This window comes from Cyprinodon tularosa, unplaced genomic scaffold (genome assembly GCF_016077235.1).
Source record: "Cyprinodon tularosa strain WSP-4 unplaced genomic scaffold, ASM1607723v1 ctg249, whole genome shotgun sequence".
Lineage (NCBI taxonomy): Eukaryota > Metazoa > Chordata > Actinopteri > Cyprinodontiformes > Cyprinodontidae > Cyprinodon > Cyprinodon tularosa.
In genome coordinates, this window is record NW_024038924.1 from 24,030 (window position 1) to 48,488 (window position 24,459).

At 38.5% G+C, this 24,459-nt stretch overlaps 1 protein-coding gene across 1 annotated transcript; it reads left to right on the top strand.

Moving 5' to 3' along the window:
• The first annotated feature begins 610 nt into the window (after nt 1-610).
• Nucleotides 611-17,573, top strand: LOC119785425 (ankyrin repeat domain-containing protein 31-like). Its single transcript, XM_038288107.1, has 15 exons — nt 611-731; nt 1,854-2,117; nt 2,197-2,340; nt 2,430-2,572; nt 3,359-3,512; nt 3,629-3,708; nt 8,709-8,805; nt 8,891-8,987; nt 12,068-12,334; nt 13,805-14,079; nt 14,166-14,309; nt 14,396-14,538; nt 17,167-17,332; nt 17,423-17,493; nt 17,538-17,573. The coding sequence occupies exons 2-15, from the start codon at nt 1,883-1,885 to the stop codon at nt 17,571-17,573; spliced, it is 2,052 nt and encodes a 683-aa protein (XP_038144035.1). The 5' UTR covers nt 611-731; nt 1,854-1,882.
• The last annotated feature ends 6,886 nt before the right edge of the window (nt 17,574-24,459 follow it).

Sequence of the window (24,459 nt, forward strand, 5' to 3'; positions counted from 1 at the left end):
GCTCTAATGCATTACTAGCTGGTTTGGGATGAATTTGCCTCACTATAATGGAATCCCCAACTTTTCTGTCAATTTAGGTGATTTGAAAAGTAATTAAAAAATATATTCTAATAGATTGAAATTAAATCTTGAAGGTGTTAAAGTCAATACCGACTCAACAGACAGGAATGGAAGAGCAATATTTATTTGCTAGTAAACCAGCACGCATGGAAATCTCCCCCTATGTAATTATAAATAATGAATTCTAAGCCAACGCAAATATTAGGGTTAAGAGGCTGAGCTCGTAGATGATGATAAATAACATAGTTATGTATAATATATTACATTTCTGACTGTATATCCCTGTAATTATTACACACTGTAGCTTTAAGTGTATTCTAACCTAGTCTGACATTTTAAATGGATATAACTGCTATATTGTTTCAAATTAAGATTACATTGTGAAGTAGCCTAATAAATTATTTAAATATTTTAAATAATGAGTGTAATAGTTTTACACTCATTTAATCTTGTAATTCATAAAAAAAAAAAAAAAAGTTTAAAAAATTGTCTTCTGGTTGCTTTAACTGTTTTATGTTAAGTGACTATCCGCCATTTTGAGTCGAGGTAATGGCGCGAAAAGAAGGCAGGATTTAAATGGATTTATTGTAATATTTCTATTTATTCACTCATTTTGAATCTGTTGTTACTTTTCAGATATTTATTTAGAACCAGTCTCGGAAAAAAACTGGGTAAGTATTGTCCCGAATTTCGAACAGACCGCTGTTTGGTAGTCGTCTTAGCTAAAAAACTTCAGCTAGCCAAAGAGCTATTAGCATTTTAAGAGTGTAGAAAATGCCTCAATTTCCAAATAAAAACATGTCCTTTTCAAGGTTTAGTTGACGTATTGCTTAAATACGGTCCTAAACCCAGACGTAAGACCTTTATTGTTTATGTTAAACAAAATGACTGAAAAAAGCGGATTTTGTACATAAGATGATGTATGTTAGCTGCTCATTTAATCATGTTGGTTCTGCATACTCAACAAAACATCACTTTTAATCGCTTTAGTCATTACCCTTGTTGCACTTTTTCTTAAAATACTATTTAATTACTCAATTGGAGTAGACATTTAATGTTGGTCTTTGAGCAGCGGTTCACTAGTTCATACGTATCTAGAGAGCCTGAGCTGCTCTTAGTTTCCTGAGATTGTGCTGCCACCTAGTGGGTGGGTAAAGAAACGTTTAAGACTTCATCTTAGAAATGTACTCTTGAAAAGAAGTGAGGCATTTACTAGGTTTCTGATGAATGCTTGCCTCTTTAGAACTTCAACATGAGCTGTTTGGAAGAGAAACTGCTAGTTTCCAAAGGAAGTTGGGTTATTTATAACGAAGCAACAGTTGTTAAACATATCAGCTGACTGAAAAACAGCTTTTCTGGAGTCTCACAGTGATTGATAGATTAAGAAGAAGGGACAAGCTTTGATTGATTTTATGTACTTTACAAAATTATCCCAAAACTATTAGAAGTTAAGGAACTTCCGCCTTCCTGTATAGACATACTTTTTTATTGACTTTTCAGGATCTGTTCATCATCAGAATTAAAACAAAAAAAGGCGTTTATCACTCTGGCTAATGAATCTATAGAACAGTAAATAAATGTCAATGTTTTCACAGAAAAATACTTTAAAAATCGTGAGACATTATTAATGATTATGTATTGGTACTGGTGTCTCTTTAAAAGAAGTTCAAGCCAAACACATCTTTTTCCTGAGGCACATATCGATGTTTAATTTACTGAAAGAGGATGGTAGCTACATGAGCTTGTGATCGTAGACTGTGCCTTCTGTTTGTCTTCCTTTAGTAACACCGCAGAGGTAAACAACCCTGCTAATGAGGCTGAGATGGATGAAGAGACGTTGCTTTCAGACCAGGATTCTGTCAGTTTGCTGCAGGATCTTCCTGCCCCCCAAAGCAGAGCAGCTGCTGAGGACATGGCTGTGACTAATTCAGGTTCGCACACTGCAAACACAGAGATTAGAAAGAAGCTGGAGCTGAACCGGCAGAAAAGAAACAAACCGGAGATCAGCAGAGGCCAAGCGCCTACTGCAGGCTGTGCCACTTCCTCTTCGCTGTCAGGTGAGCTGGAAAACCCATACAGCTCCATGTTTACCAGGATTATTTGGGGTAATTTTTTTGTTTTGATTTTCTTTTAAAGCAAAAGTTCCAAAAAAACATCTGCTTCACAAGAGAAACAGCGTGGGAGAGACTCTTCTTCACAAGGCGTGCAAGAAAAGTGATCTGGCTCAAGTCAGGATGCTCCTTAAGGCTGGAGTCGGCGTCAACATTGAGGATTATGCAGGTTTTAGACAGTCGTAACATTTTAATCTGTTCCATCTGATTCTCTCCTTTATTGTCCTTCTGTCTGTTTGTCTTGACTCGATTTGTCAGGATGGACTGCTCTGCATGAGGCGTGTACTTCTGGAGACAAGTCTGTGGTCGAGGAGCTGCTGAGGGCCGGGGCCAACGTCAACGCCAGGTCCTGTGATGGTGTGACACCGCTGCATGATGCTGTGTCTGCTGGGCACTATCAGGTGATGGAGAAAACTACAAAAGATCAAATAATACACAGGCAGCCTGAAACAACCTTTCTCGTAAATGAAATATTACACTACTAAGAGTTGTGCTAAACTTCACCTGAGCGTGGGATCTTTGCAGCTCCTCCAAAATTAACGCTTTTTTTGGCTGTTTCTCTAATTTTTTTTAAATAGCTTTTTGCTTCTGTTCCGTTTTTCTGCACAGAATATATATATTTTTTTGTTATGCAGAAAAAAGCAAGGACAAAAGTGAAAGCAAATGACAGAGGAAACATTTAAAACCAGAACTGCTGCAGAAAACTCATAATGTAAAGTTTTTTCCTTCAATTATTTGTAGATTTGTTTCTCCATCTTGTTTGTTGCTTCTGGTATTTAATCTCTTCAGCTTGTTTAGCTACATTTTTTTAAGCCATTCTTTAGTCATAGCTATTTTGCTGGCAGTAGGAAGAATTTTGGTTAAATATTTGTTAAAAAGTTCTTTGTTTTTTGCCTGGATTCATCATTTATGCTGTTAATGGGTTCATATACAGAGAACCTGATATATCTCATTACTGAAAGGCCACATTTTTCTTTGATTCTACAATATATGCCTGTTGTCGGAGTTGTTTTAGGACATTTTTAGCTGTGGAGGAATACCTGATAGATCTTGATGCAATATTCTCAGCTGCACTAGATGGCGCCACAGAGTTTTAAATCCTGTTTTTCTGTATTAAACTAATTTCTTTGTAATAGATGCTATATACATTTCCAATAGGAAGTATAAAACATGTATCTGTTGATTAGGTTGTGAAAGTTCTCCTTGAGAATGGGTCAAATGCCTCTGACAAGAATCTTGGTGGACTTAGTGCTTTTGACATGGCTGAGGAGGAGGAAATGAGAAACCTGCTTAGTTTTCAAACCTTGACCTGCAGAGAACCAGCAGCATGTAGAGCACCAGGTGAGCACCTGAAGGAAAAGAAATGTAATAGAGGCTTGGAAAAAAATTAATTTGAGGGTTGGACTGCTCAACTTTCAGCTCTTCAATACAGCACTGCTGCTTTACTTCCATTACAGACATTCATCCAAGGGAAGCAAGTGCTGCAAGCAGAGAACCTGCTGATGTTCAGCTGAGACAAAACAAAGGCAGAGATAAAGTGAGACCCGTCCATTTAGTTTCCTTTTAAACTGTGTCTGTGTTTCTATACTTTTTTTGGCCTTCACTGATTTTTTTAGCTGCACCTTAAACAAATACAGTTCTGCGAAAACAGTTAATACACAAAGTAGCAGAGATGGGGGATCAACAAGTCATCTTTATGTCATGTATTTGTTCTGCTCAGCCACTGAATCCGGTGAGTCCGATCGGCACAGGTTAGTTTGATCTACAGAACTCACCCTGTTCAGTGGCTGGGCAGAACATGTTCAGGAAATAGGCCGTTTTTCAAGCCATAAGTACACGAATACGGACTTGTTTCCTCGCCAAGTATGTTCTTGAGGCAAGCACAGGAAAGTATGGACTTGTGGAGAATAGGAGCACGCAGCATAAATATGGGTCAATTGGAACAGAAGCGTACTCGTGACGTCACCACATGCTCGGCTAGTCTGAAGCGGCATTTCACCTCCTGTTATTAATAGTCTCTTGATGATTATAAATTCTGACTTTTTTCATTTAGTGGGGGAATAATAATGAACACAGTCAGATAAACACAAATCAAATTAATATTTTGCCAAATAAACCAAAAAACTCGCCATCAGAAACAGCGGTCCTTCACACACGGCTATGCCGAGAGAGGGCTGCTCCAGACGGGCTGGGATTAGACCAGGCTGCCGTTAACCTCGGAGGACCACTGGTTGCCACGGTCCTCTCAACTTTCGATTATTTTTTTTCTTTATGACGCACTAAATCAGTAAATGGGCCATATAGTGACACTTAAAAGTATTATGTTCTCGCCGCAAATGATCTTAAAATGTACTTTTAATAAACAACAGCAACAGAAAAGAGAACTTTTAACTTCATACTTTGAGCTCTGTGAGCTCCATGGAAAGCTGCTGCTACTGCAGTGCATGTTGGGACAGCTGTCAATCTCAAGAATGGACAAGTCTACTCTAATGCAAACTTGATAAAGAGGGCGGGGCGAGAACAACATCCAGGGACTTTGTCTGTTTTCTGTCTGCTGTTTCTGTGAATTGGAACAGCACTAGGGCTTAGGCTGATGACATTTCACGAGTAAACGAGAACTCACAAGTCCACATAAGGAGAAACGGCCACAGAAATGACTTATTGGCTCCAGATCCCCCATCTCTGCAAATTAGTTTCCAAATTTCAGAAATAACCCCTTTTTGTTTAGTTTAGATTGTTTTTAGTTTTAATTCGAGTCGAGATTTTTTTTCAGGTTTCCCCCCTACTTATTAACCTCTTAACATTCACCCAGTGCCGGCGGTCCGTTTTGTGTATTTACAATAAACACAGGAGTGCGCTTGAAAATAACACTGGTTAAACTTTTACCAATATAGACATATTATACATCTGGGCATACACTGTGTGATTTTTTTCAATTGTTGCACGCAGCTACAGCTCACACTGTATGACGAATTTGCAGGGTTTCATTATATAGTGTGAGTTCAAAGCTCGCTATGTCTGTTCTCACACTGTACATCTAAAAACCATGTCGGACTCAGCTCCGCAGTGAGATGGCCCTAGTCGGACTATCTGGAAGCCAAACGAGTAGAAGAGAAATATGAAACTCCCTGGAGTGAAACGAGTTGCCTTGGCAATTTGTGCAATTTTGTGCTGAAAGCCCTAAAAAGAAAAGGTGGCGACGTATTTGGACAAAGACATGGCTGAACAAACATGGCTACTACGGTCTGTCAATTTTACAGAAAGAACTCTTATTTCACTCGCACCCCCGGCATGCTTCTGTGTTTTCATCTGAGAGTAAGAAGAAGAAGAATCCTTGTTTGCGCACTGAGCGATTTGCCCACGACTGAAAATCAAACATGTTTGATTTTCTCCTGACCTCACGACTCCCGATCGGGAGGTGGTTGTGAGAGGCTGATCGCCCCTCGTTACCCCCGTACACTACACGATGCACGATCAGGCTGAAAGTTGGCTCAATCGGAAAATTCTCGCATGACTGCAAAGTCGGCCCGAAAAGGGCAAAAAATGGCACAGTGTATGGCCGGCTTTAGAAGGCTTAGATTCTCCACATTGGAAAGGCTGGTATTTTTCATATTCAGCTGGATGCCTCTGTTTAAGATGCTAAAAGCTCTGGGGAGCCAAAATTTTTTTATTATACAGAAAAATACTTTTTTTTTTCTTTTTTTATTGCTGCAACAAAAAAAATCAAATTAATTATTTGAATAAATTTTTTGCCTAGGCCTACAAACTATTCTAAATTAACTTGGCCAATTGTTCCTTTGTGACAACATGAAGTAGGCTAACTTTCTCAAAAGCAACACAGAAAATGTCAGAAACTAAATGTAGCAGTCCAGAAAGGAACAGAAGTGCATTTCTATAGCTCTGGGACTCTAGTGAATTATAGTGATGGGCATTGTCTGTGGATTTAGAAAACCAGCATTGGCAAGATTTACTCCCAATAGGACAGGACATTGCCTTAGATTAGTTTATTTCCACACTTGTTTAAATAAATTAAGCAACCAATGGAAGCTTTTCCCACACTAAACAGAAGCAAATACTGTAATTATGACAAAAAAAGAATGATCTGTTTGTTGACTTTGTGCAAATGATCAACCAGTAGCTCGTATTTCTGTCGTCTTCAGCTGCTCCTTTTAAATTTTTAAGACTCCTTATTTGGTTTTGGGAATATAATTAACTGTACACTACCTCCTAAATACTTCAGGTTGGGCCTGTCTGATGACTGTTGATAAAGAGAGATAGAGAGCAACAGCAGTGTTACCTTGGAGCAAATCAGGATCGCTGATTGGCAGGCTTTTAGCTAGCAGTGCATACGGTTGTACATTGCTCTGCCTTTACTGAAAAAATGTAAAATTGTACGTCCTGTTTTTCCCCTGGAAACTCTGCTCAAATGTTCAAAATTTCACAAGTAGCAGATGCTGGAGTTGGAACAATATAATTTTTTTTTGCTCGACGCACCAGATCAACGAATCAGAGAAGCTGATCTGCGAGCTGGCAGGGAGACAGACACAGTACTGCTTATGCAGAAAGCTCTGAGCACTCCTCTGAAACAAAACAAACGTTTATTAATGCCTAAATTAACTTAAAATGTGGAAATCTCCTGGAAAAATATGTTTGCTTTTATTATTGTGGTGTTGCAGTTTTTACCACATACCTGTAAAATGCTAACATCTACTTCCAGCCGCTAACAGTGGGGGAAAAATCCCAAGAGACAACGTCTCAGGCAGCCACCGCTGGGGATTCTCAGTGACAGTGCACCTCCGGCAGTAAAATAATATTTTAAGGCAGGATTTTAATCTTGAGGAACTGAGTGAACAGATGATGTTTTGAGGTGGATTTGTTTAAAAATATAGTAAAACTACTTTTTATTTACCACTACTTTTTACCCACTGATCACAGCAAATATAGCAAAGCTACTCTCTACCAAAGCAACTTTCTAACATTTAACACAGGAGCAGCAGAAGAATTAGATGCATCTGGACACACTTTACTGGACGCGCTCCAGGAGCATCAAAGGATGGCTTTGACGGGCATCTGACTTTAATGTGTACAAACATCAAAAATGGAACAGCAGCTGCTTTTTTGCTGCTCAAACGTGGCATTAAACTTTCTGATTGTTTGAATTAACCTATGAAACATAAAATTGTACCTGAAAATAATATCATGTCTTCCTTATGAAAATTCCACTTCTAGTCAAGCACAGATAGTTCCCATAATCAGGATAAAAGTTGTGTTGTTACAAACACAAAAAGTTACCTGCGTTCCACCTCAAAAGGCAGGAAATAACATTTCAGAGAGTCTACTTTTCAAAATTTTCTGGGGGGACCATACACACGCAAAACATAAATGATATGATATACCAAGGTGGACACGCTAACACTGGGTGATATGACCTTAAATCAATATCACCATAAATTGGGCAGTTTTACCTTGATAACAATAAATGCTCCGGCTCCTCTATCAGATATAAAGGCATGTGGAGGAAATGAAACTGATCAATTTATAATTTATGGAATGAATCGCATTAAATCTTTTTTTATGTATTTATTTATTTTTTTTGAGTTTGTATGGCACTATTGGCTTGTTTTTTTGTTTTTTGTTTTTTGACAGTAGGCTGACAGGAGAGGGAGTATGAGAAAGGGGGAGAGACATGTGGCAAAGAACCACAGTTAGGATTCGAACCCGGGTCGGCAGGGTCGAGAACTAAGGCCTCTGTACGTGGGTCATGTGCGTCTTGTACCCATTCAGGTTTAAACATTCAACAATGTCTCATTGAATAAGAGAAAAATTTTGCCTCTTGAAAACTTTCTGCATAAAAGTAATGGAGCCTTTTGCACATCTTGGAACTCAACTGCATAATCAGGACAGAAGTAGTGTTGTAACAAAGACAAAATTTTCAGCTGCATTCCACCTCAAAATGCAGGAAACAGAGAGTCTAAATTTCCCCTGGCTCCCTCTACGCCGCACAAAGCCTAAAAAAGAGATACACCAAGGTGTAAACCCTATGAAATATTCCAAGCTAAAAGCCTGATTGGTCCATTGCTATCAAGCCTCCAGCATTGATTGACAGCTGGCATCACGTCATGCCTTTTCATTATAATTTATGTGTGTGTTGTTTTTTTTATATTTCTGTTATTTTGCTGCTTATTTTGCCCTTAAGTGCTTTGGAAGGCTTTGAACACAAGAACAAAGCCCTGATTGTAACGTACGAAGCTCACATGTGATGATCTTCAGAAGATCTTACAGATCAGCTCCATATCTTGTGATTTAGAAATATTTCTGGAACCATGACCTATAGCGGTAAATAGAAAACACTGATATAAAACTTTCAGCTGATATCGGACATTACTTTTTGCAGTGATCGTGGTTATTTCATAAGATATATATTATAAAACATTCCCCTATCCTTTTGACTCCATGAAGAAACATCACTGCTGACTTTCCTCTGTTGAGATCATTACTACAGCCTCAGTTTACTGAACCCTGTTTGGTTTTATTCAGCCATTTACAGCTCTGAGTTGCACTGCGATTCTGCAAGATATTTCTTGGAAACAAGCAGAAATTTTGACCTTGCCTCTGACAAATCTTACGGATTTAGGTGAGAGCTGTTTGACTGTAGAAATCTCACAGCAGCGATACAACTGGCAGTTTCACCAATAACCTGCATTTTTCTTGTTTCTCAGAGAGATACAAAGAGGTTTTACTGGATACCCAAAATGTGCTGATGGATGTCCTGGTAAATCAACGTTTAGAGAAAGACACTTTAAGCCACAAGTTAAGGTCAGTTCAGGAAAATCATTGATTAAGTTTCTTCAGAATGGATGGGCAATAAAAATGTTTTAAAATGAAACATGGAAATGATGCAACACTTCCTTGTACTGTCAGTATTTTTTTCACACCATGAAATTATTTTTCATATTTATTTTTAATTGTAGCTCCACGTTAATTTACTTTGCTTTTATTTATTCATGTAAAATAGTCAAGAAAAGGTTGGTAGAAATTGAAGAATTCAAGAACAACAATAAGTGACAATAAGGAAATGGGTAAGGTGAGCTGTTGTTATTTTGTTTTTTAGCATCTTTATATAAGTAGCATCTCTTTTCTCACAAAAGATTTGGTTATATATTTTTTTATATTTAACCCCCCTCCCCCAATACATTGCAATAAACACAAAAATGGAGGCAAAAGATTCAGTCATCAATGCACACATTCAGCAACACATAGGATTTCTTTCAAGCTAGGCACCGTTTCATTCACAACACCTGTCCCATCAGAAGAAATACTTTAATAATCCCAGGGAGAAATGACTTTTGTTACATTAATCCATCTGTAATACAGTGACTATAGGACCAGTTTGATATAACACAATTTCATACAATATATATAATTAGGGGTCCCCGCTCCATCTCGCCATCAGTTTGAGGGTCCTTAGCCTGGAAAACATTGAAGATTCTACCATAGAGGAACAAAACATTACAACTTTTGATTGTTTTTATTTGTTTTTTCCTGGAAGACCCCGACTCATTCCAATATTTTCAATGGATTCTGCACACTCTCCAGCAAATGAATTCAGAGTCTCGGACAGTTTTCTTACTGGCTCCATTGTGCCCCATAATGGTCTGGTTCTTAATGCTCCTTCTGGTGTTGGAAGCAGAGCTGTAGTGGTTTCCAGTGGAATGAGACCTATTGTCTCAGATGGATAGTAGTGTGGCTCGCTGAGTGGCCACTGTTGGGGGCTGGTAGCCCCTGATGAGTTTGGGGTCTTATGTCCGTCAGTCATTGCGGAGGACCTATAAAGCGTTGGTAGATCTTTGTAGCTTCTGTAGGTGCAGGGTTGTTGGCCTGGTTTGCCTACAATGTGTTTTTGATGCTAAATAGGTAATTCCAAGGTTCACTTGGAATCAGACACTGCCCATTATTGTCACTTTCTCTGAGGGGGCAGTTATGAAATGTTATCACCCGGTCTGTATTGGTTCTAGAGGAATGGCGGTCTAATGGTTAGAGCATAGAGCTTGGAATCTGGGAGTTCTGAGTTCGAGCCCCACTCCCACAGACTGCCACCCTGGGTCCCTGAGCAAGATCCTCAACCTGTTATTGCTCCCCGGGTGCTCCACGATGGCAGCCCACTCCTTCCCAAGGGGAAGGAAAACATTTTCATCTTGTCCAGAGGTGGCATTCATTTTTCTGTGCTGTAAGGAATGGTGGATAGACCCAGGCATGGTTTTTATGATAAGAGCACAGGGTGGCATAGAACCATGCAGCCATTTGCTGTTGATTTTTTGCATATCCATTTAATGGCCCTAATGCCCAGTAGTAATTCACTCTAAATAAGTAATGCAAACGGTTACAGTGGCAGATTTATACTGGCAATTTATACTTTTCATGTATAGCCTCTGCAACCGTCAAATTTGTCTCTGTGCGAATCCACACCCCCCCCACAGAGGCTCTGTAACCATCGTTGCGCACCTCAAAAAAGTCCTGACTACACGTTCGGACGGTCACAAACCCGTGCAGACCTCAAGAGGAAGTGCACAGACAAAAACCAGCTGTGATTGGTCCTTGGTATGCCTTACCTTTCTGGCTGTCTGTGTGGTCATCCCAGGGCGCGCCATTTTTAAAAACCGAGGAGTAATAACAACAATGGACAACCATGACAAAAGGTTGATCGAGGAGGTTTGGAAGTACACCCACTTGTACAATGCCTCAGACATATGTTGTTTTGGAAAATAAACACTCTTGCTGGTGCTGCTGAAGAAGTTCTCTTGACCATCCGCCGAAGTTCTAGCAAGTTCTTGAATAGGCTCCCCCTTGCTCGCTTTGGCAGCAAACTGCTGTGCGTCCCTAGAAATTCCAGACCGACATTGCAGAAGCATACCAGTAAAGCTGCCGTGTGACCCGATGCAAGTTACATTTGATGTATGCGGATGCAGAAGTATAATCCGCACTTAAGGTCGCTAAAGTTGTCTGATATAAAACCTTTAAGTGACTTTAGAAAAAACAAACAAACAGTTTTTATCAAATTTAGACAGCATTTAACAGCGTGTACCGTTTAAAACAACAAAGTACAGTGGAATCGCTACAAACAGACACTGCCTTAGATTTTTGGGGGAATTCCTTTTAGAAGCGGTTGTGTTCCACTGGTGACCCAAGCTCACTCTGCTGTGCTGGTAAGGCATGGCAGGTTTGTTTACGTAGCACATTTCAGTAGCAAGATGATCAAAGTGGTTTATTCTAGTGCCATAAAGGCAACACAAATTATTAAAGAGAATAATTAAAATCAGATGATTATCTGCAGACAAAAACACAATAAAATTATTGATAAAATTATTAAAGTAAAGTTGGACTTATTACTTAATTAGAAGATGCTCAGCATGCTTCTTCTTCATTCTCCTGTGTTGTTTCCCTTCTCCTGTACTTGGCATTCAAAGCAGCAGACAGAAGAGGTGCCCCTTCCGGAACCATCTGATGTGCACAATGTTAGAATAAGTGCACAGCATCAACCAAGTAACAGTTTTGGGGGATGTTTTACCAGCATTTCGAAGTTCAAGTAGAGCGATTTATTTTAAATTGTTGCTCTGAAGTGGAAACACGTTTTCTGCCAATGCTCCCAGGCTGCTCGCGTGGAATGCCAATATTTCCAAAATGTCTTGTTTTTGTGTTGGATTAACAGCCCACCACAAACACCTCTTAATGTCCACCTTCAGTCAAAATGTTATTTTAGATTGGATAAATAACCTTAATCCATCTCAGAATATATTTTGTCATATTCTCCCATTTGCTATAATGCATATTTTTAACAATTTTACTGTTCTAGTCGCACTTTTACCCTTTGTAATAATTATGCTATTTCTTCACTCCAGGACTGTGCCTGTTTACTTTCACGAACGAGTGCTGAAAAGTAACGTCCTCGCCTTGGCTTCAAATCAGAGGAAATTGGTGAATCTCCTCCAGAATCAACTGGAGTTGGAAAAAGCTTACATTACAGCAAAGGCTAACATTTCTTCTCAGTCCTTGAATCATCAAGAGAGAGGTGCTCCATTTAACCAGCAGGAATCTCTACTGACAGATCACAACAGTGCAGAATGGAATTCTACTGGAACAAAGAATTATATTATGAACATCAAAGGGTAGATTTAATTTCATTATATTTTCATTTTGTTTAATTCAATTCAGTTCAATTCAGTTTATTTATATAGCGCCAATTCACAACACAAGTCATCTGAAGGCACTTTACAGTTCAACCAGATCATCCAGTCAAATTGATTCAAAGATTTCTATCCAAGGAAAACCAGTTGATTGCATCGACTTATTGGCTTGGATGCAGTCCCTCGCACTAAGCATGCTTGTAGCGATAGTGGAGAGGAAAAACTCCCTTTTAACAGGAAGAAACCTCCAGCAGAACCAGGCTCAGTGTGAGCGGCCATCTGCCGAGGCCGACTGGGGTTCAAGGAGACAGAAGCAGAGATACCAAAACTGTCATAGCCTAAAGCTTCAGCTGTGACTATAATCTATACTATAATCACTTCCGTTTTCCTTTGGATGTCATGTGACAGTTAAAATCTTAGAGACAGTACATTTTAGGTTTTCCTTTTCTGTTTATCCGAATTCCAAAAAGGTTCAATTAATTTCCCTCTGGGGAATGAATATGTATAATAAATGAATTGCAATATTGACCATTTTCCCTTTATTTCAGTTTTTTTTTTAAAGTGGTCATAGAATGCAAAACCGAGTTTACATTGTCATAGATGGAATAATGATAGTTATGTGGGTGAAATGGACGTACAGAGAAGTTGAAAACCCATTGACACCTCCTTTCTCTGCAAATCTCACAATTCTAAACTTCCACCATAATACGCGCGAATTCAGATGAAGCACAGAATTGACGTAAACTCCGTCCCCTGCTGGCTCCCTGCCCCCATTAGTCGGAGTTCCCGGACCAGGCCCGGAGCTCACGGCTTGGTTCTGCTGCACTGTAGTCGACCAAAATCCCGGATGATTTTGAAATTCCCCCCGGACATTTTTTTAGGTATGAAAAGTAGGACATGTCCGGGAAAAAGAGGACATCTGGTCACCTACCATATCAACAATTTGATGTTTCTATGAGTGAGTGCTTGTTGCTATGATGCGTCTTTGCTCAGCAGCTTCCCTTGTAAACCAACCAATCAGAGCACAGCTCATCAAAATATTCCTGAGCATACCATAAAAGGAAGAAAACCTGTCATTTCATTCTGGGGCTTTTAACCAGGCTTACATTTAGGCTCATAGAAAAGCAAATATGCCATTTTCAGCCCAACCAATGTTACACACCCTATTCAGAGACCTTAAGGACCAGCACCAAATACCCTATAGAATCATTCTATGACCCCTTTAATTTGTACTCATACTTTCCAGTAATATGCTTTATTATTCAGATGTCAGAGAGCTTTAACGGCTCTTTGGCAACCTTTGAAAGTTGAAGTCCAAAGCATATCTGTGGCATTTCCTGAGGCACACATCGCTGTTTAACTTACAGAAAGACTCCAGGGTTAATAGACTTTTAGAAGGTAGCTACATGAGCTTGTGATCGTAGACTGTGCCTTCTGTTTGTCTGCTTTTAGTAACACCGCAGAGGTAAACAACCCTGCTAATGAGGCTGAGATGGATGAAGAGACGTTGCTTTCAGACCAGGACTCTGTCAGTTTGCTGCAGGATCTTCCTGCCCCCCAAAGCAGAGCAGCTGCTGAGGACATGGCTGTGACTAATTCAGGTTCGCACACTGCAAACACAGAGATTAGAAAGAAGCTGGAGCTGAACCGGCAGAAAAGAAACAAACCCGAGATCAACAGAGGCCAAGCGCCTACTGCAGGCTGTGCTGCTTCCTCGTCGCTGTCAGGTGAGCTGGAAAACCCATACAGCTCCATGTTTACCAGGATTATCTTGGAGAATTTTATTTGTTTGGTTCTTTTTTATTTGTTGAAGCAAACGTTCCAAAACAAAGTCAGCTTTACAAGAGAAATAGCATGGGAGAGACTCTTCTCCACAAGGCGTGCCAGAAAAGTGATCTGGCTCAAGTCAGGATGCTCCTTAAGGCTGGAGTCGGCGTCAACATTGAGGATTATGCAGGTTTTAGGCAGTCCTAACATTTTAATCTCTTCCATCTGAATCTCTCCTTTATTGTTCAGTTGGTATTTCTTCTCTCGATTTGTCAGGATGGACCGCTCTGCATGATGCCTCTGCTGCTGCAGACAAGTCTGTGGTCGAGGAGCTGCTGAGGGCCGGGGCCAACGTCAACGCCAGGTCCTGTGATGGTGTGACACCGCTGCTTAATGCTGTTTCTGCTGGGCACTATCAGGTGATGGAGAAAACTACAAAAGAGACCTTTAGGATCTAAAATTAACCTCTCAAAACCCAACATACCCACCCAGTGGGTTTTGTAAACCGTCCGGTGGGTCACCCGGTAGCATGACAAAGCAGCCACAACAAGCAAGAATGTCTTTATTTATGCTGTTCAAAAAAAGACTTATTTTCGAGAAAAATAAAAACAACTTTGAGTCATATTTGAACTGATGCAGCTTGGGCGTTTTTACACATATTCTATTCTGTTACAACCATAACAGAATATAATAAAATCTCTTTACTTGTGTATTACTTAGAGCAGGCATGTATAACTTAATTAGAAATTGGAAAACATCTGACATAAATGAAGCAGAAATTCATAAGAATGAAATAGGGGCTATTTAAAAAATGACCAAACATCAGATCTGGCATGATAACGTCTTTATTTATTAATTACCTATTTTTTAAGGTATTTATTTAAAGCTACAGTGTGTAATAATTACAGGCATATAAAGTCAGAAATTTAATATATTATACATAACTATGTTATTTATCATCACCTATGAGCTCAGCCTTTTAACCATAATATTTGCGTTGCCTTAGAATTCGTTATTTATAATTACATAGGAGCGGGTCTCGCAGCCATGGAGGCAGACATCTTTGCGCTACGGCAGCGCAGAGGCAACAAACTAGCGATTGCGAGATCTCCCATGACGCTCAAAAATAACTACGGCAAGTTGAGAGAGATTAACTGAGACGGTACTGAACAGTAGATGGCAGTATTATGCCTGAGAAGCGTTTAGTCTGCCTGAAACCAAAGAAGAAGAAGAAGCAGGTATACTGCGCCTCAGTAACAAGAAAGGTGAACAAGGCGGCAGGCGTGAGTGACTTTGCAAACTGTTTGGCACTGTGTGGCCAAACATCAGACGAATGGAGGATCATGCCTACTCTGTATCACAACGAAAAGCGGCGGACACCGAACCCCCGTCATCTAAGAAGCGGAAACACGACGAGAATAAACGCAAGCGTGACAAGAAACGGCAAAAAACACGGATCAACATTGGCACGGCATTTACACGATGGAAGTCACTGATGGAGGAAAAAGGTTTTCAAAGTGACGCTCAAGTTGCCAGTTTTCTCTTGGACAGGTAATTAATCCTACACACACAATTGTCTAATATCACTGCAGTTTTTGGAGTACAGGATGCTCAGACCTGTCTAAAACAATAACATGCTGCGTGATGATGCTGTTACTCTCCAGTATACTTATTCAGCAACGTCCCTGACGTTTCACAGGTAATGATTCAGTAATTTTCTGTAAAATAATTTTCTGGATATATACCTCGGTTACTTCTCTCCGGCTCCTTTGGAGATCTTCAAGCCTTTCCTCCTCTGCTCTCACCCCGCTGGCTCCCCTCTCTCGCCTGGCCCTAGCTGCACGGCCTCCCTGCCTTCGCCCTCGTCCTCTCCCTCTCCCTCGCGTTGTAACCCCCGTGCCACCAAAATGACTTGGACTCTGTAAACGGGGGATATATATTCTTCCAGCGAACACAATCTCGCTGTTAAACTAATGACTACAATTACTTCGTCTGTTTATATCACCATGCAAAGCAGCTCACCAAGACGTCACAACGATGTAGAAAAAATAACGGGTATATTTATTATCTTAAGTCTACATGAAATCTATACCCTACACAGACTAATGAAATACTATCTGTAAAATTATCTATGTAAACAAACCTCATCACTTGAGAGGGTAGGTGATGTGGACGTCGTGGAAGAAATTTTGTCCCGTAACGCTCGCCGTACTGTTGGGGGGGAGAAGCGGTGGGGGGGAGATGTTCATGTTGCTGCGGTCTGTAGTCTGACCGCTAGATGTCGCTGAAAATTACACACTGTAGCTTTAAGGCATGTTATAATATTTTTGTCTGTTTTATTCTTCCTTTGTATTTTTTTTTACCATATTTATTGCATATGCACATGAATTATTTTAAATGGTTCCTCGGGCCAATCAATATACAGTGCTTGATACTCTCAATGCTACAAGCTGGGCTACCCTCTAGTAATACTGAAATATTACTATGTCCATCAGTTATTAGATACTGTATATCTAACTGAAGTAGCTGTTGGAAACACTCAAATATTTAGAAATAAAAATAATTAAGATTAATAGGGGTGCCCAAACTTTTTCATATGATTGTACATTTGTCAAATGAAGTTTGAAAGATGTTTTAATTTTTTTCACTTTGTTTTCACATAATAAAAATAGGACATTTAACATTAATGTGTGCACCCTTTAGTAGTTGCACTGCATATGCCAGGAAACCTATTTTCTTTTATATATATATATATATATATATATATATATATATATATATATATATATATATATATATATATATATATATATATATATCATTATGGAGGGCTAACCACAAGATCTTCTTTGTAAGGCTGATAAAAAGAAATGCTCTATATAGTTGTTAGATGTGTTTCACTGCGATTTCTGAAGCATTGCCTTGTTATGATATATTCTAATTGATACACAGGCTCTCTGCTGAGTTAATTATCATAAATGCACAGATAAGACTATGCATTAGAGCTTTTCTAACAGGATGTTTGACGTGTTAATCTGTTTTTTTAGGTTGTGAAACTTCTGCTTGAAAACGGATCAAACCCCTCTGATGGGAATCTTAGTGCTTTAGACATTGCTGAGGAGGGTGGCATGAAAGACCTGCTCAGGAAGTTTCAAACATCTTCTGAGGGGCAGGGTAAGCCTTGCAAAGGGTCAGCACCATGTGGAGAACCAGGTGAGAAAAATGGGGGGAAATGGCTGCATTGAAACATCTGGTGGGGGCTTGAAAATCCTAAAACATTTTGATTTTTTTTTTTTCTTGAAGGATCTAAGCACAGGACTGTGACAAACTTTAATCAAAGAGGAGTGGGAGATGAAGGTGCAGAAAATACTCATGTGAGAACATTTACATATTTTCCTTTTCTAATACTTTTTATCAGGAGATTAACGGTGTTAAGAGTACAATTACTGTTTAACAAAGGAGCAGGTTGGTTTGGATAACCCTTTGATCTTTAAAAAAGAAATCTAACTTGATTTTCTGAAAGAAAAGCTTAAATAAGAGAAAGCAAACATTCTGTTGTCAAAGATTTACATACAGAGTCCTATACATTAATGCATAACAGAACAATGCCGTGTTTGTTAAGTCTCATGCTGAAAGGTGCCCTCAATAAATAAAGATCTGTAAGGCATATTGTCCAGAGCGTAGGAGAAGACGGCTGCCAAATCCAGTGGTTTAAAAGCACTCTCGGACAACTGATAAGGGAATCTAGGTCGATATTCGATATTAATGTTGCTGTGTGATAACTGATATTTACTGGCATGTATTTTCAAACATTTTCTTACCCTTTTGACACTAAGAAAAAGACCATTAATGACATCGGCTCTCTTATCCTATTAAACACCCAGAATCCTTCACTGCCTCATTACTGACCTATAACCAATTTAATACAACATGGCCAACCACCTCCCTTCCTCATGCAGATACACTAACAGCCACAAGAATGTAATGAACATTGAATTTAGTATCAGTCCAGATTTACTTGAGTGACTGATACCGCCATGCTTCATAAATGTTAAACATTGGCTTATACCGATATATATATAGATATGTAGAGATATATAGAGATGTATGTCTCCCTCCACGTCATCCATTTGGTCAGAATTCAATAGAGAAAGAATTCAATCAATAGAGAAAGGCTCAGCTTGTAACTTTTATGACGTTTTTATCAGTCTCTAATTTATGCAGATTCTACCCTTGTTATTAGTTAGACTAAACAAAGCTTTGTCTTCATACTTTCTAAACCTGAAGGCTAAACAAAAACCCTCGATGATCCCACTTCAGGAGGGTGCTCGACAAGAAAGAGACGGTTCTTCTCAACAGGAGCTGAGTCCAGGTGTGTTGCTTGTTTATCTGAACACGATGAAAACTGTTTGGATTGGATGGACTAAAACAGATACAGAATTAGCAAACATCAATTTGTTGAAGAGTGTTTTTTTTAGCTAATGTATTAAAATCACCTTCCAAATTGAATGTGTCTTAGGTAAAGTCTGAGCATATAAAAACAGTCTTCATTAATCAGAGAAAAAACACACAGACAGAATTGCTGGTACCCCACTTTAAGTTAAAGAAAAAGCCACTGATGTTCGGTGGGGTTTCAGCGTCACGCAGCTGAAGCTCCTCCTATTTGATGATATAATATATATATATATATATATATATATTTTTTTTTTTTTTTTTACACCTAAGGCCAACAACAGAAAATGTTTCTTGTATTTGATAAATGGCAGACCAAAAATAAACAGAAAGTCCCTTCCCCACAAAATAAATGTCCATGTAAATAAAATCCCATACACAATTATTTAAGTTTTACTTTGCACCATTATAATCACAACATCACAAACAAAACATACATGAAATAGACTTACAAATCAGATGATGGGAATCTTGCACTGATGCATTTTGCTTCAAATATAATTTTTGATATTTCAAATATTTTAATCCGTGACATCACAGGCTTCCCAAAAGTCCTCGGTTACATGTCAGCTTTTTCTTTTTTCTGATCAGCGAGAGATAAAAACAATCCAAAACGGAGGGATCAGAATATCACTACGAGGGACTGAACAGCCTGGGATGTACTTTTAAGTTTCTGTATTAATAGCTGTAATACAGAAGATATTGTGGCAGATATGTTTCTGTCACTGGAAAACTGACTTTTTTCAAAGTAGAGTCAGGAACCACCTTAAATAGCGGACAAATCATTTAAGTGGATGTCATGAATGGGTGTAATAAAGGTGTGTCTTAAGCTGTCAAAGGACAGGAGGGGAGAGGGAGAGAGGAAAAAGTGCAGCAAACTCCGTGCAACAAGCAGGTTGTAACAAACTGATTATTAGATTGTAATATGTTGTAATATAATTAGTGGACACGCCTTGATTTAATGTCCCTTTGGTCACACTATTTTCAGTCTTTTCTAGGGGTACCATCATTTTTGTCCAGATCTGTTTCTTGAGTTTATTTTTTAAAGTCATTCTGTCGAAGCGTGGTTGAAAAGCAGTGTCTGGCTTTCATTTATTAATTTTCATAATTATTTTAATAATTATTACCTTTTTAGATTCATTTATTTCTGTAAACATTGTTTTTTTCTAAATTAAATGAGGGGTACCAACATTTTGTCCAAGTGTCTATATCTCTATATCAGGCCTTTAGTTCCAGATGAAGTCCAAATTAATCCGTATTTTTTATATATTTGTATTAATAAATAAGAAAAGAATAAATAAATAAATATATATATATATATATGCTTTTTGTCTACCTGACTTGTGTTGTAACATTATGCATAGAGATTTTATCTTTTCGATTTCCTGCAGAACCAGTGTGCCAACTGCAACTGTTGAGAAATATAAAAGTTGTACATTTGATGGACGATGATATGTTCATACCCAGTGCTTTAATGGATTACTACTGGGACAAGCTTCTGAAGCAAAACAGCCAAGAATTTGACGACTGGGAGACCCCTCTCTAGTTTTGTTTTAAAATATTTAAGTAGGTGTTTGCTTATCATTCTGTATGGATTCTGTTTTATTTCACACTTTTATTTATTGTGCATTTGCCTACAGTCTATAGACAGCATTTAAATTGTTTATGCCTCAGAAGTCAGCAAGACGTATTTATTTGTTAACTTGTTATTTATATTCTGTAGAACCGTATCTGATGTAGAATGCTTCCAAAGTATATTAAGGTTTCCATGTCCTCTTTGTTATTTATTAACTCGGTTCATAAAACAAAACAAAGTTCACTGTCATTGTTTGAGCTTAGGAAATTTTCCCCCTTAATTTCCAAATATTTATATTAAATAAAGGTTCTTGTACTGTAGGTTGATCTCAGTTTCTTCTCTTTCATTCTGCATTTCTCGCATCCTCTGGTAAAAACCCACATACTTTCATTATAACAGGACAGATATAGTTACATAAGACAGTTTGATTGCACTGCTGGTATACCATGATCTGTATTTGATGTCGGAGCTGTGTAGAGAAACGATAAAACTCCCAGAATGCATACAATGTTGGATAATCAATATGAATAGTTTTGGATTAACATAAAAAAACATGTTGGCTTGAAGGTATTGTGGAGGATTACTGCCAAATATTTTAAAACACCCACCCTTTCCACTTAAATAAAAAATGCACATGCAAGAGCATGCACAGCCCACTTCTCCTCATGCTTGCTCGATTTAAAAGTTCATACAAGCTTACTGTGCCTGAACGTCCGCCCTAACCCCTAAATCCCTCAATCACTATATAGAGCGGGGACTATATAGTGGACATTATAGCAAACTCAGTTAATTTACTGCTTTGCGAGGAGAGCTCTCCGCGCAATGCATTATGGGATATGTCTGCCTCTTCCGAGACCTTTCTATTCTTCTCATTCATTCGTAGACCCTTTTTCTCTTATGACCCTCGGCCATTTTCAAAGAATCGCAGTGAGAAAGGTGAGCTTCATTGTCTGAAACTGTTGCTCACCACAGATATACGCCTAAAAGTGCACACGTGCAGAAAAAGAAAGCTAACGGGACGAGCATGTAGGATGACCTTATGTAGACATATCACCAGAATGATTGACAATTAGGAAGACCACTTATTTAGATGATCCACCCGTAAATAAAATACCGTCCTCTACACCTTTAAAGTTCCAAGAGTTTTTACCAGATCAAACAATCCCAGCGGTTCTGGAGAGGACATCTCCTCTGTGAGCCTGTTTCTCCTACATATACCCTCAGAATCTTCTTTGTCTGCATGGCAGCACAGACTTTTGGATCCATCTGTACAGTAGAAAGGAAAACCTTAGAAATGGTTGCTGGTAGAGTTTTCACCAGGGGGGGCTATTACTTCAAAATAGATGTATACCAAAAACCAATCAAAGGTATACTAAGGTATCACACCAGTACAGTATATTTACATGAATGCAAACAACAAAAAAACAACATTGTAAAATTTTATAAACAGTGCTTTAAATCAGTCAAACCTGTCTTAATCTATGTAAATCTACGTTTGAAAAATGAGGCAGGGAAGCAGAATAGCTGAAAAGCGCACATTCACAATGATATTAACAACTAGTAGCATCAGGAGGGCCTGGTAGGTGATTGAAGACCAACACCAAATATAATGTTTTAAATTGAAAATATGTATTAGTATAATTTTAACAGGCTGAGGAGGACAACATAAAATAATGAGCAATGACCATTAATTTAAAGGTTTTATGCTTTCAGTCCTTCACAAGTCCAAAAGATCCTTAAATTGAGACCCCTCCTGCAAATAAATAAATAAATACAATCCTGAAATAATGAGACAATAAAAAAGTTATTTCTGTCCAAGTCAATTTCTCGTACCACACAGGTAGCAGAGGGTAGCTCGCCATATGAGTTCATTTTCTTCCTTTCATTCCAGGGAGGAATAAAAGCTGACCTAAAATGGTCACACAAAAATGAGTATTTCATTCATTTATGAAACCATTATCTATTTACCCGCCAACCATTTAAAATATTTGTCAGTTTACAAAAAGATAAATGTCAAGCTGAATCACTAAAAAAGAAACGTGATCTGATCCCATTCGGAAAATAATCGCTACCTTATCAAAATCATTTATTTGAAAACATTTTTGTTCAGATATAAGAAAAATGTATTAAGTTAAAAAATATCAGCTCAAACTTTTTTCATTAATTTATCATTCATTAAGTTCATTTAACTCCTCATCAAATAGTTTGGAATTAATTGCTTATAAACTTGCTCAAGCAAAGTTAAAACAAGCTGCTGTTTGAACAGATCCCATAAACAGTTCTAAATTAAATAAAACCAACTAAATCATTATAACTTTTTCATTAGTTAATAGTATGAACCTTTAACTAAAATTCGGCTTGTAAAACAAGCCCCATAATCCTTACTTTTTAAGGAAAATTTAAGTCAAAGATTAAGAGTGAGTAGTGGCTAATTTTAGCCAATGTCCCTTGCGTTTGTTTCCGTGCTGCAGAGCTTGTTTGGAGAAGCTCATTCTGCAACGACAGCAGAGATGAAGTAGATTAAATGGGGTCATCAAGGAGGAAACACCAGATACGCCAAAGTAAAATGTTGCAAATAAAGTTGCTGTCAGCTCTGTGCGCAGGAGAGCTGCGCCCCGGAGGGTCCTAACTTTTCCATTGAAGAGGAGCTCCTGCACATGTACAACTTTTAACAATAGTCTATGCAGTCATGCCCAAAGTGGGCCCTGAAGGGCCGCTGTCCTGCAAATTTCCCTGCAACAGCAAAGTTGATTTTCATTGATAGCTGAACTGCAATAATCAGAATCAGCTGTGCTAAAGCAGAGAAACCTCCAAAACCTGCAGCACAGGGGCTTTCGAGGACCCACTTCGGGTATGCCTGGTCTATGGGCAACTATTTTTGCGCCCCAAAGTGGAAATATGTCAGTAATCAGATGACAACTATTTGTCTTGCTCTTCCAAAAATGATATTATATTAACTATATTTCTAAATATTTTTTTTTTTATGTCTTCTTAATCAAGGTCATTGGGTGGGTGGGGCGGCGCCCTCACGCCCTCTATTGGCCGGCCACAACGGTTTTAGTCCTGAAAACAGGAGGGCTTAACTCTGTAACTGCAGAGGCCTTTTTTATTATTATTTGTAATCAAATATATCCATTATGCTTCAATGCTTCTGTTTTTTATTTTAAAGATGTGAGATGTTGGTTGTTTAAGTGTAAAGTTTTTCACTAGGAGTCACAGAACAGGCCAACAGGGGGCAGCATACACTTCACAGATAATCCCAGAACTTTAACCTACTGTAAGAGGGAAGATCCCCCTCCACCCCACCCTACAGACACAGGATGCGTCCAGACATGGGGGTTAATGCAGTCATGTGACCAAACTCCACTCCTCTTCATATCTTATGTAATCCCCATATTAGCCATGTGCTTCCCCATAACCACTGGCCTACTTTTGATAATCAAAGCTGTAAAGTTTTTCTGCTTCCCACAGCCCCTAACAGTACACACCATAGGGGACTTTCAGTTTACTGTTATAGATCAGCCTGTAAGGAGGTGAAATCGACGAATTTATAAAAATTTGTCCCATATTCATTCTTTGTTCAGAGGCGGTGCTTCAGTGATGATACTTCCTCATTGGCAGTATCTGCTAAAAAAAAAAAACTGCATCATTTGTTCCACAGGAGGGCAATATTTAAACACTTTGTGCTAACAGCAAACCTCAGAAGTCAGAAAACCTTAAAAAGAGCCATATTCTGGATGCAGTTTGGAGTTGTAAGACGGAGCAGAAAGATCAAATTAACAGGATGTTTCATCACTTCACAGTCGCCTGTGGTTAATTTCCCTGTACACTGCATTTTTTCCCAGCCTGTTTTCTGTTCTCCTCCTTCAACCAAACAGCTTATGTCACTTCTGCAGCCTAGTCACAGATGAGTATTGTCTGGGGTGCCTATATGGAAGACCATTGCTACCAGAAAAAAAAATCCTTAAATTAGATATAGCGGAAAGGAAAAAAAAAATCACACTTTACAATCAATTTTTTTGTAATTAGCAATTTTCAAACTGAACGGAAATCAAAAGAGTGGAACAAAGAAAAACTGGACAAGAAAATAAACTTAATCAAAATAGAATTATGTTAAGTTTATAAATAAATGCAGGACAATTAAAAGAAAGTTTAAAAAAAACAAATTTTTTCAATTAAAAGTTAAACAAGGAGAAAATGGTTAGTATCCTTAAAGCAAGATACCAATCTGTATTCCCACCCCCAAACATATTATATATATATATATATATATATATATATATATATATATATATATATATATATATATATA